The sequence below is a fragment of the Acipenser ruthenus genome, chromosome 18 (genome assembly GCF_902713425.1).
Source record: "Acipenser ruthenus chromosome 18, fAciRut3.2 maternal haplotype, whole genome shotgun sequence".
Taxonomy (NCBI): Eukaryota; Metazoa; Chordata; class Actinopteri; order Acipenseriformes; family Acipenseridae; genus Acipenser; species Acipenser ruthenus.
This window is the reverse complement of record NC_081206.1, coordinates 14643596-14659315: the sequence shown is the minus strand read 5'-3', so window position 1 is coordinate 14659315 and position 15720 is coordinate 14643596. Positions and strand designations below refer to the sequence as shown.

Sequence of the window (15720 nt, the reverse complement as noted above, 5' to 3'; positions counted from 1 at the left end):
CTGGTTTGTGGAGTTGGGGGTTACAGCCTCTGATTTAAATAACTATGAATTACTACAATAATTAATGTACTCACATACACACACGGTCATCACTAATGTCCCAATTTAAAGACATTACATCTCACTGTAGCCCTCTGGATGAAATTGTCAGCAGTCTTATGTACATCTAGATCTCTGGTAGGGTCTTGATGAACATTCAGAACAGCAGCATGATTCAGCCTCGTCTATCCCATGACATCATGAACACTGGATATTTTTCTGCTGAGTTATATCAAAAAAATGTGTCGATGAAGTTTAATCTCTACACATTGAAGTAATTTGCATAAAACTCCATTACTTGCTCGACTGGTTCATTCTTGTCAGATTTTCTCGAACAGCAGACTTGTCAAGACCAGTCATTAATCACATACTGCTAGTCTCACGGTCATAATCACATACTGCTAGTCTCCTGGAACACGGTCATAATCACATACTGCTAGTCTCCTTGAACACGGTCATAATCACATACTGCTAGTCTCCTTGAACACGGTCATAATCACATACTGCTAGTCTCCTGGAACACGGTCATAATCACATACTGCTAGTCTCCTTGAACACGGTCATAATCACATACTGCTAGTCTCCTTGAACACGGTCATAATCACATACTGCTAGTCTCCTCGATCACGGTCATAATCACATACTGCTAGTCTCCTGGAACACGGTCATAATCACATACTGCTAGTCTCCTTGAACACGGTCATAATCACATACTGCTAGTCTCCTTGAACACGGTCATAATCACATACTGCTAGTCTCCTCGATCACGGTCATAATCACATACTGCTAGTCTCCTGGAACACGGTCATAATCACATACTGCTAGTCTCCTGGAACACGGTCATAATCACATACTGCTAGTCTCCTGGAACACGGTCATAATCACATACTGCTAGTCTCCTTGAACACGGTCATAATCACATACTGCTAGTCTCCTTGAACACGGTCATAATCACATACTGCTAGTCTCCTGGAACACGGTCATAATCACATACTGCTAGTCTCCTTGAACACGGTCATAATCACATACTGCTAGTCTCCTTGAACACGGTCATAATCACATACTGCTAGTCTCCTCGATCACGGTCATAATCACATACTGCTAGTCTCCTGGAACACGGTCATAATCACATACTGCTAGTCTCCTTGAACACGGTCATAATCACATACTGCTAGTCTCCTCGATCACGGTCATAATCACATACTGCTAGTCTCCTCGATCACGGTCATAATCACATACTGCTAGTCTCCTCGATCACGGTCATAATCACATACTGCTAGTCTCCTTGATCACGGTCATAATCACATACTGCTAGTCTCCTGGAACACCAGTCTACTGGTCTTATTCTGCCTTCCTGTTTGAAACTGCCCAGTGAATGTTTGACTTTAACAGCTACAATAGTTGTGACTGGGAAGCATCCACACTACAGTTGATTGGACTGGACTGCTATGTACTTTATTTGCACTGCGCGGGAAATTTTTGTTTCAGCTGTTTTTTTAAAGTTTTAATTTCAGGGCGATGTATTTAACATGACAGATCATTAATCTGATCACATCATGGGGTGGGTGCTGAGCACCCGCTTATTGTACCCCATGGGTGCTTGAGCCCCGGAGCCCCGTGGAGTCAGTGCCTGTGTATGAGTGTTGCTAATGTGCTATCAAAACAAAGTTCTGTAGTTCTATTATTATTATTACTGCATTGCCCTTCGCATGATTGCACAACTTACTGTGCATCAGGTACATCACGGTCATACTCGCATGTTCACAGCAACAGCTTTGAAATTCTCACCACAAGACTCAACAGACATTCTTTTGTTTAAAATATATTTATGCTGGACAAAAACCATTTAATTTACAGTAGTGTCCTGCAGCAGGTGGTAGTTACAAAAAGTTACACTGTACAGTACATGCAGAATAATCCCAAAACAAACCATGAAAAGTGTTAAAAACAACATAAAACATAGCATTCATGAAAACTAAAACATAGCATTCATGAAAACTAAAACATGGCATTCATGAACACTAAAACTGTTGTAACTATTCTAACTGTCCATCTCTTTCATGTGTAATTCCAGCTTGTTCCAAAAGTTTCGTACATACTTATTTATTATCCTGCTACTATATAGCACTTATATGTATAAGCTGCGTAAGTTAGTCACACTTCTACAGTGCAAATGCAGGGCTGGCATGAAGTTGCTTGGGGTTTATCCACACTTGGTTTGACTTACCTAGCGGCGGTATTGTGCTGTAATTTGGTACAGACACAGAACAAGTCAGTATGTGCATATCACCTGAATAATGAACTATTGCTGAACATGTTCATTATGGCCACCTTTCATTACACTACTATATTAAACCATGGTGATCATATTTCATATATTTAGTATATGTCTTCTTATTATTATTTTATTCACTGCAGACCAGCAGTGGCTGCTGCAGGAGAAGCAGCGCCTGGCATCTCTGGCGCAGAAGGAGAGGAGGGACCTGGCGGTGCAGACAGACCCGGCCTCGAGCTCTGAGTCGGGGGTGCAGGTCTTGATGGAGGCTGCTGGCTGCGGGCCCTCTCTGGAGGACAGGAAGAGGCTGGTTCAGCAGGAGCTGCTCCGGAGCCACGCGCTGAGGAGAGCTGAGAGGAGGATCCGCCGCAAGAGAGTGCGCTTCCAGCTGGAGAGGATCGGCAGGAAGCAGCAGCTCCTCGAGGCCAAGAGGGAACTGCAGCAGCTGGAGGACAGGGACAGGGACAGGGACAGCCTCAGAGAGCAGCAGATCCCCGCTTGGGCAAGGGGCCGGCGCAGAGGCAGCTCCCCCACCCCCAGCAGGAGACACTCCTTCTCAGCCGACCTGCTCTCCCGGCTTTACCCCCAGCACATACCTATCTACAGGTGAGCATTCAGCACTGGGTGCAATACCTTTAGAACAATTTAACACAGTAATTTGCACAGTAATTCTGCAGTTTGCTGTTGTTTTTCCCATGTTTACGCTATGTAATAGCCATGCTTTTTTATGGTTAAACATGCTTTATTTATACATGCTTTACCAGGCTTGGATGTCATTCACCTTGCTTGCCTGTGCTTTACCATGATCTCACTTTCCTTTTAATCTGCTTTACTACACTTTGCTCTACTTTTAAGGAAGACTTCGATACTTATGCGGGTAACCAAGAGCTTAACAAGCATTTTCTCAGCTTTCCACAAGTCCCTTGACTTTTTTAGACTTTTTAGATTGTAGTACTGAATCCTATTTATCTTGCCACAATACTATACCGCTGGTGTTATACACTCAGTTTCCTGTTCTGTTTAGCTGGTATTACAGGGATAGAAATAAGACTCCTATTGCATAGCAGTTTCACCCATTTCAGGTTTTAATGCAAGCTTAATGTATAGAGAACAAGCTCAGGTGTGTCTTTTATTAAACTCATAGTAAATCCAGGAATGGATCAAACTGCTATGCTACTGCTATTGCCATCCCTGTTTTGGGACCCCTTCCCTGAGCATCCAATTCCATGCAGCTCATAGGATTGGTGTAAGAACTGAACAAGGACAGCAGATCCCCATGAAGATTATTCCTGATTTTACAATATAAGCGATGTGCCGCGTCACAGTCACCCAGCATCATCAGTAATGTGTGTTTCAATGCCTACTTCTAAATTACTCCTGATCTACTCCAGATCAACTGTGAGACATACAGATACTGTAGTTGTAATGGGACATACTCTCACAGCGCCACCACATAGTGAGGCCTGATGGAGCGCTGCCAGAATTGGGGGATATCTAGAGGCTCAGTCATCTCACAGATAGAGTGGAGGGGAGCTTCACAATGCCGGAGGTGCAGGCAGACTTGCAGTGTTGTCAATACATGTAATCCGCAATGAATGTCATTGTGGAAATTAATTCCATTGGTTCATATAAATGCCCATAATTGCGATCTTCTCTGTCTATATAGGAAAGAATGTTATGAAATGATTAAATGAATATAATTTTCCAATGCACATTTGTCATGGACATGCCGAGGCATCCACTGCTTACTTGTCAGGTCATCGGGTGCAGAAAAAAGTGTTGCTCAAATATATTGTCCAGTTACTGCATGTTTAAATTAAATAACTAAAATTTAGTTCACACTATAAAGTGTGTATCTACTACAAAAAAGGTAGATTTATTTAAGACTCTTTTTCCTAGAAGATGTTCTTGGTTGTTTCAAGGTGCCTGCCTGGTTGACGCCTTTCTTTTCTCATTCCTTTTCACCTCAGCCATTTCCTGAAGCAGAAAAAATCACCTGAAGCATCTGCCTGTTCCAGCCACTGGTGCACCCAGATCCCTCGGAAATGTCTATCAGAGGAATGCCTCCCGGCGGCAGGGGTTAGAAAGAGGACAAGAGTTTCCATAGGAGATCGTCGTCATTCAAGACACAAAACAGGCTCAGTGGAGAAACTGAAGGTGCCTGACTTTCACACATGGCCTAACAAAGACCAACCCAGAATATGCACCACCACCGCCGCAATTACACATAGAATACACAAATCCCAGCAGCCAAGTTCTAGTGCTTTAGATCACTCCAAGAACAAAGACAGGACTGCATCCAAGAGCAGAAGATCAAAACCTCTGGGAAAATCATCAAGTGAACCAAAGGGCTCTGCAAAAAGCAATAGATGTTTAAAACGAATAAAAATGCTGATTTCTCAATCCGTTAGCCCGGGAATTAAAACCATCCTAGCTGGGATGTTTAGAAAGCCCCCTTCAGGTCAGGCAGGGAGAGCAACTAAAAGTTCAAAAAAGGCAGCCACCAGATTGTCCTGCAGCCTGGAAAGGAGTGCGGTGAAGGAGCGTCCCATCAAAATGGCCTCGTCCTTTGAGGATCTGGACCAGCTTGGCAAGTCCACAGCTGGTTGCAGCCATGAGAGAAGGTGGCACAGCGCAGAGGTCCTGAGCGATGGGATCAAGCAGACAGCTGGTAGGCTGCTGGACGGCTGGGAGGAAGATAGAGAGGACTGTGAATCCTCAGACTCTGACAACCTGTCCTCGCTGGATTCCCTGTCCTCGGCCTACACCAAAGCCTTGACTGAGCAGCTAATGCAGGAGGAGACAGCTGAGCGTGAGCTGAGTGATGGCGCGAGCGATGACAGCCAGATGTCTCAGGACTCCCTGGCAGGGACTGGGAGTGGAAAGAAGCTTATACATTCACCCAAGGTGGCAGCACAAAGCTTGCAGGGATTAAGGCTGTTTAATAACCCCAGTTCACCTGGAAACTGGCTCGACAAGTGGGGAAGAAGCGTCTCTTTAGATAGCCTGGCTAATGGTGAGGAGGAAGAAACGGAAGACCACTCACCCCAGGGCTCTGGAGCTTCAGATGAGATTCTGGCTGAGATTTACTGGAAGCTCCAGAGCCCTAGAACACAAGATGTGCACAGCACAGTGCTGCATAAACCACACATGGGAGGTGAAGAGAAGAGAAAGGAAATGGGGACATTGGCGAGCCCTCCTGTAATGGATGACAGTCCTTGTTTGGGAGATCCTCTTTCCTCTGTTCAGACACACTCCAGAGAAAGAGCAGTTTCCCTGTCTCTCACTGAAGCATGGTCCTCTTGTGAGTCATCTGAGAGTCCCCGGATGCTCAAAGACTCGCTGAATAAAAGCCAAGGGCTTCATAAAAAACAGACTATCTTCAAAACCCCCAGTAAGGTTGACGGATCAAAACAGTTAGCAGACAACCCAGATCTGTCAGCTACAGGGAAAGGGCTAGAAAGTTTACAAAGTAAAACAAACTCATGCATCAGTAACTTAAACCAGCAGTTGAGCCAAGGTGAAAAGAACTACTGGATTTTAAATGGCACATGTGTTGAAAACAAGGCTTACCATGGACAGCCCATCGCAGCTATCAGTGCTGCTAAATCCAGCACACTCGGTTCAGATGCTGGGAGGACTGAGAGTTGTTTGGCTGTCACATTATCATGTAGCTTGAGAAGTGAGGCAGAGGTAGAAAGCCAGGATCCTATATCACATGGGATTGGGTCTCCTGGTTCAACAGTTTTCAACCATCTTGATGGAAGAAAGCAGGGCATAAACAGCCCATCACCAACCAGTAGGAGTGAAAGCCTCCCACTCACTTTTGAGCCAGACTTGGTTGAGCATCTCCAGACTACACCAGACAAGCATCCAGCTATCTCTGGTAGCAATGTTACAGACTCGGAGAGTAGCAACCATTTCTCGCTGGGTTATCCTGAAGAGAGCCTTTCTGTAGTGGAAGGGACCCACATTCATGCAGAGCTGAACAAAAGTGTATCCAGTGGAGAAGTCTGCATTAATGAACAGGAGGAGGGTATAATCAGAGACAGTGACTTATCCAGTGCCTCTGCAACTGCTGCACAAATTCAAGAGCTAACAGAGTTAATGTTGGTGCCAGTTAACACCCAACACTCATTAGACAAAGGTGTGAAAAAAGATGGGGTTGATACGTCTCCATTCTTCTCAGAACAGGAGACTAAGAGCAGCCGTGCTATTGGAGACTTAAAGCACAGCGTGAAGGCCGAGGCTACCTGCATTTCAGGCAGTACCTGTCCCAGTGCCGGACCCAATCTGCAGGTTCTGTCAGTCCAATTTAGGAAAGATCGTGGTTACACCTCTTCAGAAGCACTGTCGGAAGACCACCCCACTATGGGGAGCATGCTGATTCCAAAAAAGGAGAGTTCTGCAGGAACTTTACTGAACAAAAACAGGAATCACAGCTTACAAGCTGCTGTTTTTGAAACTTTCCCTGCAGATCCAGCCCTGGTCCCAGACCTTGGAATCACCAACGAGGAAAAGGAATTTAGTTTAGCTGGGGGAGATACAGAGGAGCTGATTTTGAATCCCTCGGCTGAGAACGAGAACAACGGCTTTCCAAATTTAGAACCAAACTGTGGTACAACAATGCAAACAGATTTCCTGCAAGAACAGCAAATAGCCAGGCCCAACACAGGCCAACCCACTGAAGAATTCAGCAGTACCAGCATTAGAGCTGAGGTTTCAGACATGACAAACACTCCAGAGAGGACAACTTGGGAAGAAAAGGGTTTAAAGAGTGTGCAAGTGAACTCTTCTATTGAGAAAAACAGAGATCTGAAGCAACAGACTGAAGGAGAAAGTGCCACTACAGTCAAGGATGTGGCTACTCCTAAGACTAAGGATGGGGATTTGGTTTGTCAGACACTTTTAGAAGGTGCTGAGGTGGAAGAAAACCAAGGCAAATCCAGCATGAACAAATCCTCATTGCTTTCCAAGCATGAGTTTAGGCTTTCAGGAGGAGTGGGAGTGGGAGTGGGGCAGAGGAAAGACAGCGTAGCCACAGAGCTTCAAAATGATATCAAACTTCTAATGGACAGAACACAGCTTGAATGCAGTTCAGTCCAAGTGTCGGATCAGAGAACCACTGTACGCAGCACCAATCCACGTTTGGATGCTGACCCAGAGCCATTACAGAAAGAGAAAGAAAGAGGAATGGAAATAGGGGAAGGCAGTTTGGGAACTGGCATGACTGATGAAGGCTTCAATGAGGGGTCAAGTGACAATGTCAGTGTGGAGGTCTGCAAGCTTTCTGGGGAAACCAGTCAAGTTGACCCCAGTGTACTGAAAGATACTATCAAAAAGCAAATCCAACCATCTGAATTTAGAAAAGACATATGCGCTGTAAAGATAAAGAATGTCCATTTAACAGCACCAACATGTAAAAGCCACGTTTCTGATTTAGCTATTAAGGAAAGCAGGGAGGAAGAGAAGAGTGGTGATGAGACAGAGCTTGGGCAAGCAGGAGAGAGAATAAACATTGCTGAGGAAGTGAGACTGGAGGACACAGAGAATGTGAAACCTAGAGGGGGAGTGGAGAGAAACCAGCAAGCAGTTCGAAGAGAGGGGAAAGAAGGGAAGAAAGCAGATAGCTGGTCTATGGTTCAGAGAATCTCAACGGGGGAAAGTGCACAGTGTAGCTCTGCAGTGAGAGAGAATGATGTGCCAGACTGTGGTAATAATGAGGACAGGGAAAGTGAGGTTCAAAAGGTTGCAAATGAAGCAAGTATCCATAGAGATAGTGGTGTCTTTGATGTAGCGGAAAGGCATAGCACCATTAGAGAAGGGGGAAAAGCAGCAGTCATTCCAAATCAAGCAGAGAATGAAGCAGCTGATGCCCTCGGCAACAGTAAAGTCAGAAAGCATCATCATTCTGCTAGGTACAGTCCCATACCTTCAGGAGAATCTAAATTAGACCACACTGGGTTGCTGCATACAAACCAAGAGGACAGAAAAGCAACAGAAATAAATGAGAGGAATCCTAAACAGCATGCTGATGTTGAAGCAGGAACATTGAATTCCACCGACACAAATCAAGCGGTCTTACAGTTCATGCACAAAGGTAACATGAACCCACAGAGAGACAGCAGACCTACACTGGCCACTAGAACTGATAAGCCACACCACGTGACTAGATCTGATATTCCAAAAGGTTTACAAGGCCGGCCCATTGAGGTCTGCACTGAAGGAACAAATGGCCTACTGAAAATAAAAGTGGAAGGAACACAAAGCAGTATCAGAGAAGGGCAATGCGGGAAGTGTGTCTCCGAATCCATGATGAAATCCAGGACTCCTGGAGGTAGTTTCAACGGGCAAGCTTGCAATGACAGTGCAGAGGCTTCTCATTTGGTCCTGGATGTCGTCTCCTCCACAACTGGTGACAAAGAAAGGTACACCTTTAGCATACCCAAAGAAACAAACAATGCAAATACCAGAGAGAAGAATGCTGAAAGCAGAACCAGTACTGAAAGGGATGGGGCAGAAGAGGACTCCAGTGCATCCCTTATTGCAGCAGATGATGTTCCCTTGAGATCTGGCCATATGGAAAACCATGATGTTGGCCTGATGTCATCAACGAATTGGCTTGAAAACACTGGAGGTGACAGCTTAGAATTTCCAGAAACTCATTCCAAGAGTAATACAACTGAAGAGCTTTTAATTAGTAAACATCTTACAGAAAAACCTACAAGGCCAGGATCTAACAATCTCATCGGTTCACCACAGCGCCCGCCCCCAAACTTCAGTGCATCTTCAGAAGGACTGTGCTTTCTGTTGAATCCTGAGCAACTGAATACTTGCAAACCAGCAGTTCTGAAAGACAACTATGTCAGAATTGACATGGCAAACTTTTGCCTTGATTCTAAAAAACAGTCCCACTTTCCACCCTGCTCCCAGAATCACGAGAGAGTGAGAGAGACAGAGAAAAATAAGGAAGGATATGTTGCCCAGACTAAAGCTCATAAAATCTACCCTGGTACAAGCCAGTGCAACATGAGGGAGACTAGTATGGAAAGACTAAAGTATGCACAGATTGGAGATACTGGCAACTTCCACTCTGCTGTGTATGAGGAAGAATCTGAAGAAATAGAAGCAGTTGGCCCAGGAGAAGTGGAGGGTTCTGCCATTCAGATTTCGGGTAATATGACTTCAGGAAAGATAGGCACAAAACAATGCCATTACAGCACCCACATTCCTAGAATAGCAGAAGATGATGCTGATTTAGTGGAGGGGACAAATGATAGCCACGAGAGAGCAGGGGCAAGCAATACAGCAAAAATGATAATGTATGACCATTTATGTAGCAAAAACACTGAGGCTGCTTCAACTGACACTGAACATGTTTCACCAGACAGTGAACACAATAAACCATTATCTATGGAGGAGAGAAGTATGGCGACACAGGATGCTGGTGCCAAGGGTTTTCCACCATGGAGTAAAACTCAGCATGGAAATAAAAGGTCCTCATTGGAGGGCAGTCTGTATCCTTCTTCTCATACAGTAGGGAGTGAAGCATTCAATCACAGAGACCGAAGAAATCAGGAAGACGTCACAGAGCCTTCACTGGAACCAGAGGAGAACTACCTGGAAAACATTTCCAGACCATCCAAAGAGGAATACTCCCCTCCAGAAAGGGGGATTAAGGAGAGTGTAAAAATGAAAGCTACTTCACAGCAAGACTCCCAAACTACAACCCCAGGGGTCTACAAAATACAGATGGACCCTGGTGCCCAAGATTATTTTGACATAAGGATGTCTAACTGGACCGTTCAGCATGGTCAGCCAGTCCAGTCTGTACCTGAAAGATCAACCTATTTCAACAAAATGAATCAGATCCAAAGTTCAGTTTTACAGACTTCACATTTCAGTGTGCATGCAGTTAGATCCGAAACAGAGATGGGCAGAGGAATTGAATCCAGTGATCAAAGTTTGGCATTTGGAACTCCGTCTGAGAAAGACCCTCCTGGCAGTTTAAACCGCGAGGGTGCATTTGCAATCCACACTGTCTCTGATGTGGTATTAACACACAGGCCATTGGAGGCTGGGTCTGACAAAGCCTACCAGCAAAGACATGAACAATTAGAACAGCTTCATGAGACCGCAGCACTGCTTAAAGATTCTACAGATGTAGCACTTTCTGGCAGTGAAACCGACCAGAACAAAGCCCCAGAATCTCTCATTTCACTTGCTGGAAGGTTGAAAAAGGGGTCTAAGACATCCCTGGTTGTCGGTGCAGACATCGCTGAGGAGGGAGACAATGAGAACACTGCTTCTAGTCATTCAGGTGTCCAGTCTACTGCACTAAAAGGAGGGGTATGCAAAGGTGAGGGTCAAAAAGAGGGAAAAGAGGAACTGGCAAGCGGAGATATAGTTCTGATAGTCAACCCCAAAGAGTGCCAGGAATATACAACAGTATATATTACTCCTCAAACCCCCAACAATAACCACAATGATCAGCCCAATGCTGCGTTTTTAAAATCAACACCACTCAACATAGCAGTTCATGACAGACCAGCGAGTAAAGCTGCCCAACCTGAAAACAATCTGTTAAAGTCCACCACACACCTCAGAGGCACTCCTCTGTATTTCACTGAAAAGCCAAGTTTCTCCCTATTTGAATGTTTGCAAGGCCTAGATAAACACATTGTTCAAAGGACTTGCTCAGAAGAGCAACACAATCCCACATTAACAGACAAGTCTGCTGGGAGTAAGCATGTAGAAGGACCAGTTGATATATCAGCTGCTCTGAACTCATCCGAAGGAATTGGAAAAAAACAAATCAGCTGTGGAACACCTGGAGTTGAATCCCAAGAGCAAGGTGTTCTGAATCTGTCCTCCTCCAAGGAGCAGAGACAAACAGATCTTCCTGCTGCAGTATTAACAGAAATAGCTGTGACTCAGGATTACAGGAGGGGAAACGTTTCAATCGGCTCCACAAGCGCTGTGGGGTTCATAAAGCTTCCAATGGCTGAAGAGAACAGTGCTAAAGATGTTGAGGCCGACAGTGTTGATATTCAGGTAATACAAAGATCTGCTGGCATTGAGTTCAATAGTAACCAGGTCCCTGTGTTTTCTACAATGCTTTCCCCACAAGCTTTAGGGGAGATGCATGTGCAACAAAAGATAACTGAGAAACAAGCCACGCAGAGACATCGAGAATTGGAAGCTGATGGGAACATTACAGTTCCGTACACACACATCCAATACCCTACTGTCTGCGAGGCGATGGTTGGAAGCCATAGAGTGGCCTCAACCTCAGTCCCATCTTCCGTTCACAGAAGCAGCTCACTGGAAGACCTCGAGTCCCTCTCTATCCCTGAGTGCACTGTTAGTGACCCCGCAAAGGAAGACTCTTCCAGTACAGATGACAGGGGAGCCTTTTGGGATAATGGAGACAGAGCAACTGTGGACAAGAACCAGAAGAAAAAACAAAAACTTAGAAGAGGAAAACCACAACCACCTCCTTCAGAAAGTTATAATTCTTCCAGCTCCACTTCACAAGCCACAACACATAGCTCATCTCAGGAACAAAGTGGCGAGCATCTTGGGAGATCTCCAGACAGACCCTCAGCATCCTCACCCAGGTATAGAGGGAACAAGCACAGTGAACACTCCAGGTTAGAAAACAGCAATGAAGAGCACAGGGCCCATTCACAGAAGCACAGGTTATCAGCCCTACTATTAATGGCTGGGTTGCCTTCTGATGCTGAACATGGTGTTGAATCCACTGCTAACTTCCATCAAGGCTTCAGAGGGATGCATGCTCAGTCTAATGGGGAATTTCATTTGAGCAAATCTCCAATTCCCCCAGATGATGATACACGTTATCTACAGCCTGGTGCCCTAAAGGATGCCAAAACCAATCTTAAATCACCAAGCCACCAAGGAAAACTTTTCAAGAAGAATACAAAGACATCATGCAACGAAGACCCAGAGTGCACGAGTTCCAGGCCTCTGACAACACGTCCCAGTGGTGCAAAGGTCATGACCCATGACAGTATTGGAGAAGGAGCTCAAGTTCCTTTTCTCAGTCACCACAGGAGACACTCTAGACAGTCTTCCAGGAAAGAGCGATGCCACCCTCAAGAAGGAACCTCAGGCATGCATGATGAGAAAGAGATGATGCACTTTGGTTCCAGTGACATCAACCCCTATGTCCACCCATGGCGACAGGAAGAGACCACCAGAGTTGGCTGGAAGCATCACGCGTTTGGCAGTGCTAGTGACATCTCCTGCCAGCCACCTCTCCAAGATGGCAGCAACCAGAGAGTAATGAGATGCTCCAGTGTGGATAATGGCTTGAATGTTCAGAACTCGCCCTTACATTCCCACTTGAGCTCTTATGCCAATGCACGAGCGACTTCCAGCACTTTAAGCAGTGTGGAGGACTTCCGGGGACAAGATTTGTTTGATACAGAGTATAATTCCCACCAGCATAGCCTCCCTAGACCCAGAGATGCACTGAATTTACAGAGCAGGGTGTCTTCCTACCGGATTCCCCCAGGAGCTCTTGGCAACAGCAGTGTTCAAGTGGATGAAATAATGCTACTGTACCCTTCTGAACCAAAGTCAACAGTAAAGTCGTTATCTGAAGTTACCCTAACTGTGACCTGTGACCAGGGCACCCAGACATCAGCTGAGGCGAGACAAAGAAAGGTAAACCGGCACAGAAGAAGCAGCACACAGGTTCCTGTTTCCAGAAAAGAAGACGAGGAAAATGTGGCTCAACGACCTACATCATGGGCAAGCTTGCAGAACATGTCCATCCATCTCTCCCAGCTGCTTCACAACACCTCAGATCTTCTGGGCAACCTCAACAGCCTGGGAACTGGGGATCCCCAGCTGCAGCCCATCAGACTGTTCCAGTCTAATACACCGGATTCCTTGCATAGCTACATACCTTCGAACGGAAGGAGAACGATGGACAGCTGCACTCAGACATCTGTGGATGTTGGAATTCAGACAGATTATTTGCACCAGGCAGTCAGGGTGATCAAACAACACCTGCCAGTCGAGGACACAAAGAGACCACAAGAAGTCAATGTAATAGTCAAAGTGGTTGGTTCTGATATTCTAAACATATCTCAGGAGAATAAGGACATCACATTAACCTTACTGGAGAGGGAGAGAAAGGCAACTGTTAAGATGCAAAGCATGCCTGACCTCAGGATTGGCAATGCAAGTTTTTTTCAGACATCTCTTGAATCCCACCATTCTGCAGTTGCTTCCCCTGTTTGTGTTCGAGCTTCAACACCATCTCTGGAGTCTGATCAGAATAGCGCCCCCATCATCCTTGGACTTTCTCCTGTTGGGCCTCCTTCCAGCCTCCCTGGGCAAAGCAGTTCCCCAAGTAACGTGTTCCGGGGCTGCTCCATCAGCAGCTCACAGCTCTCTAGACTGGAAAACCAGGTGTCCCAGGAGGGAGACACTGATAGGGATTGCAGTCTGTCCAGCAAAGCCAAAGCTCATTCTAAACAAGTTCAAATGGTGGATCGTGCTTCATCCCCCATTTTGACGCTGGAGGCTGGAATAAGTAGTCCTGTTGCCAGAAGCAAGTCCACCCAGTGCCTCACAGATGGGGAGAACCCAGAACTCCTAGAAGACTCCCTAGATGGACAAAGAAAATATCAATCTTCATTTAGGTATGGCATCCAGGAGCCAAGAGACAGTCACCGTGAGCTGATAGAATCAGAAGATGGCTTGCAAAGAGACAGTCGTTTCATTACAACTAGCAGGACAACCGACAGAGTTGTGGCTGATGTTGGAAAAGTTAGCGTCGTCAGTGAACCACGCATGAGGGGGAGAAAAAGTTATCCCCTGAAGCCAGCGCCTTCTAGCATGGAAGATGTCCGTAATTCAGCTGGGACCAAATATTTTGTGGATACGAGTGGGAGGCAGATACCAGTGAAAATGGACTGGCAGTCAAGCTCGGAAGAAATAAATCTCAGGAAATCTTCCTCAGTTCAACACCTCCCTGGATCTTGTTCTTCCACCTTTAGCAGGTTGCAAGGCTGTGCTACATCTGCTCAGATACAGAGCTCACATGAGCGCCTAGCAATAAGCACTCTGGAAAACACTTCCACACAGACCCATGAAGGCTCTTTAACAATCAGGACCCCATGCAAGACTAATGCAGCACACTACCTAACTGATTCTGATGGTTGTGAGGGCTGGATCGGATCTGCAAGCTGTCACAATCAGTCTCCTGATCCTTATCCTTTTGAACCTTCTGAAGTGAGTGAGATGACCGTCCAACTTCAGGAAGACAACGATGATGCCACATCAGTAGCTCCTAGCAAGTGCAACACACAAGTCCTCCTCAATATAAACCCGATAGTTGACGATCCACAAACGTCTTCTCATAACCACGGCAAATGCAGGGTGCCTGAAGATCTACCCCTGCACAACAAATTCAGCAACTGGTCAGGTGTTCATTTCCGCCCGCCCTCTCATTTAAGCAATGCTGCAGTTGGGACAGCCAGTGGATCTCAGACACAGAAGATGAAGAGGCTGTCTCAAGGCGAGCCGATGGAGAATGACTCGGAGTTTAGGGCATGTGAGGGAGAAAGGATGAGGGAGATCGAGAAACTGAGGAGGGAGCGTACTGAGATTATGTCTGGAGTCCGTTTGGAGATGAACCCTCATCAGCTGACCGTGGAACTCACTGAGGCCAAGCTGAACTATGGGCTAGGGGAGACGGACACCCTTCTCAAGCTGCATTCGGGGGCGGAGAAGGAGACAGATGGAGTGACAATTAAACAGCAGCTGTATGACAGGTAGGCAACTTAATCTAAAGCCTCGGATTCCAAAGGTCTTATGCTGTGATGTATATCACGAAAAAACAGGAAACCTAAAGACAGAAAGATAATACTGCACTTAGAAATAAGATGTAATATACTGTGACCCCCTGCCCCCAACCAAAACCAGGCTATGAGGGTGTGATTTAACAAACAGCCATTCTACCAGTATTGAACCTTTTTTTAATAGTCTCCAGTTTTACAATCTGTTCCTGTAAATGATGTTTCCTGTTTAGGTGGCTTCCTCTAATCATATTGAGAGTGTATTTGTTGTGTCACTCTTTGTTGGGTCTGTCATACAAAAGTGTAAGAGACATTAAATCTAAATAAATAGCAGACAAAAAAACATATAATAAGCATGATTTATTTTTATAGAACTTGCTTATGTTTTGTCATTTCTATTCTGAGTGTGAGGTCTACTCTCTCAGCAAAGTTACAAGTGTAGTACTAATAAGGGACATGACTTCTCAAATTCATTAGAACATTGCAGGGCTTTCACTATATCATTTATCTTGCTGGCCCTCAATGGGGGAAGCAGATCATGTACTGTACAAACCCTGTGCTGCTGTCTGT

At 45.6% G+C, this 15720-nt stretch overlaps 1 protein-coding gene across 2 annotated transcripts in view; it reads left to right on the top strand.

Annotated features, from left to right (window-relative positions):
* Positions 1-15720, top strand: part of LOC117419668 (uncharacterized) — a 116685-nt gene that overhangs the window by 86378 nt on the left and 14587 nt on the right. For both annotated transcript variants that reach the window (XM_058991248.1, XM_058991247.1), the window contains exons 23-24: positions 2458-2920; positions 4285-15126. In XM_058991248.1, coding sequence (XP_058847231.1) covers positions 2458-2920; positions 4285-15126 — 11305 coding nt within the window. The remainder of the gene's footprint in view (positions 1-2457; positions 2921-4284; positions 15127-15720) is intronic.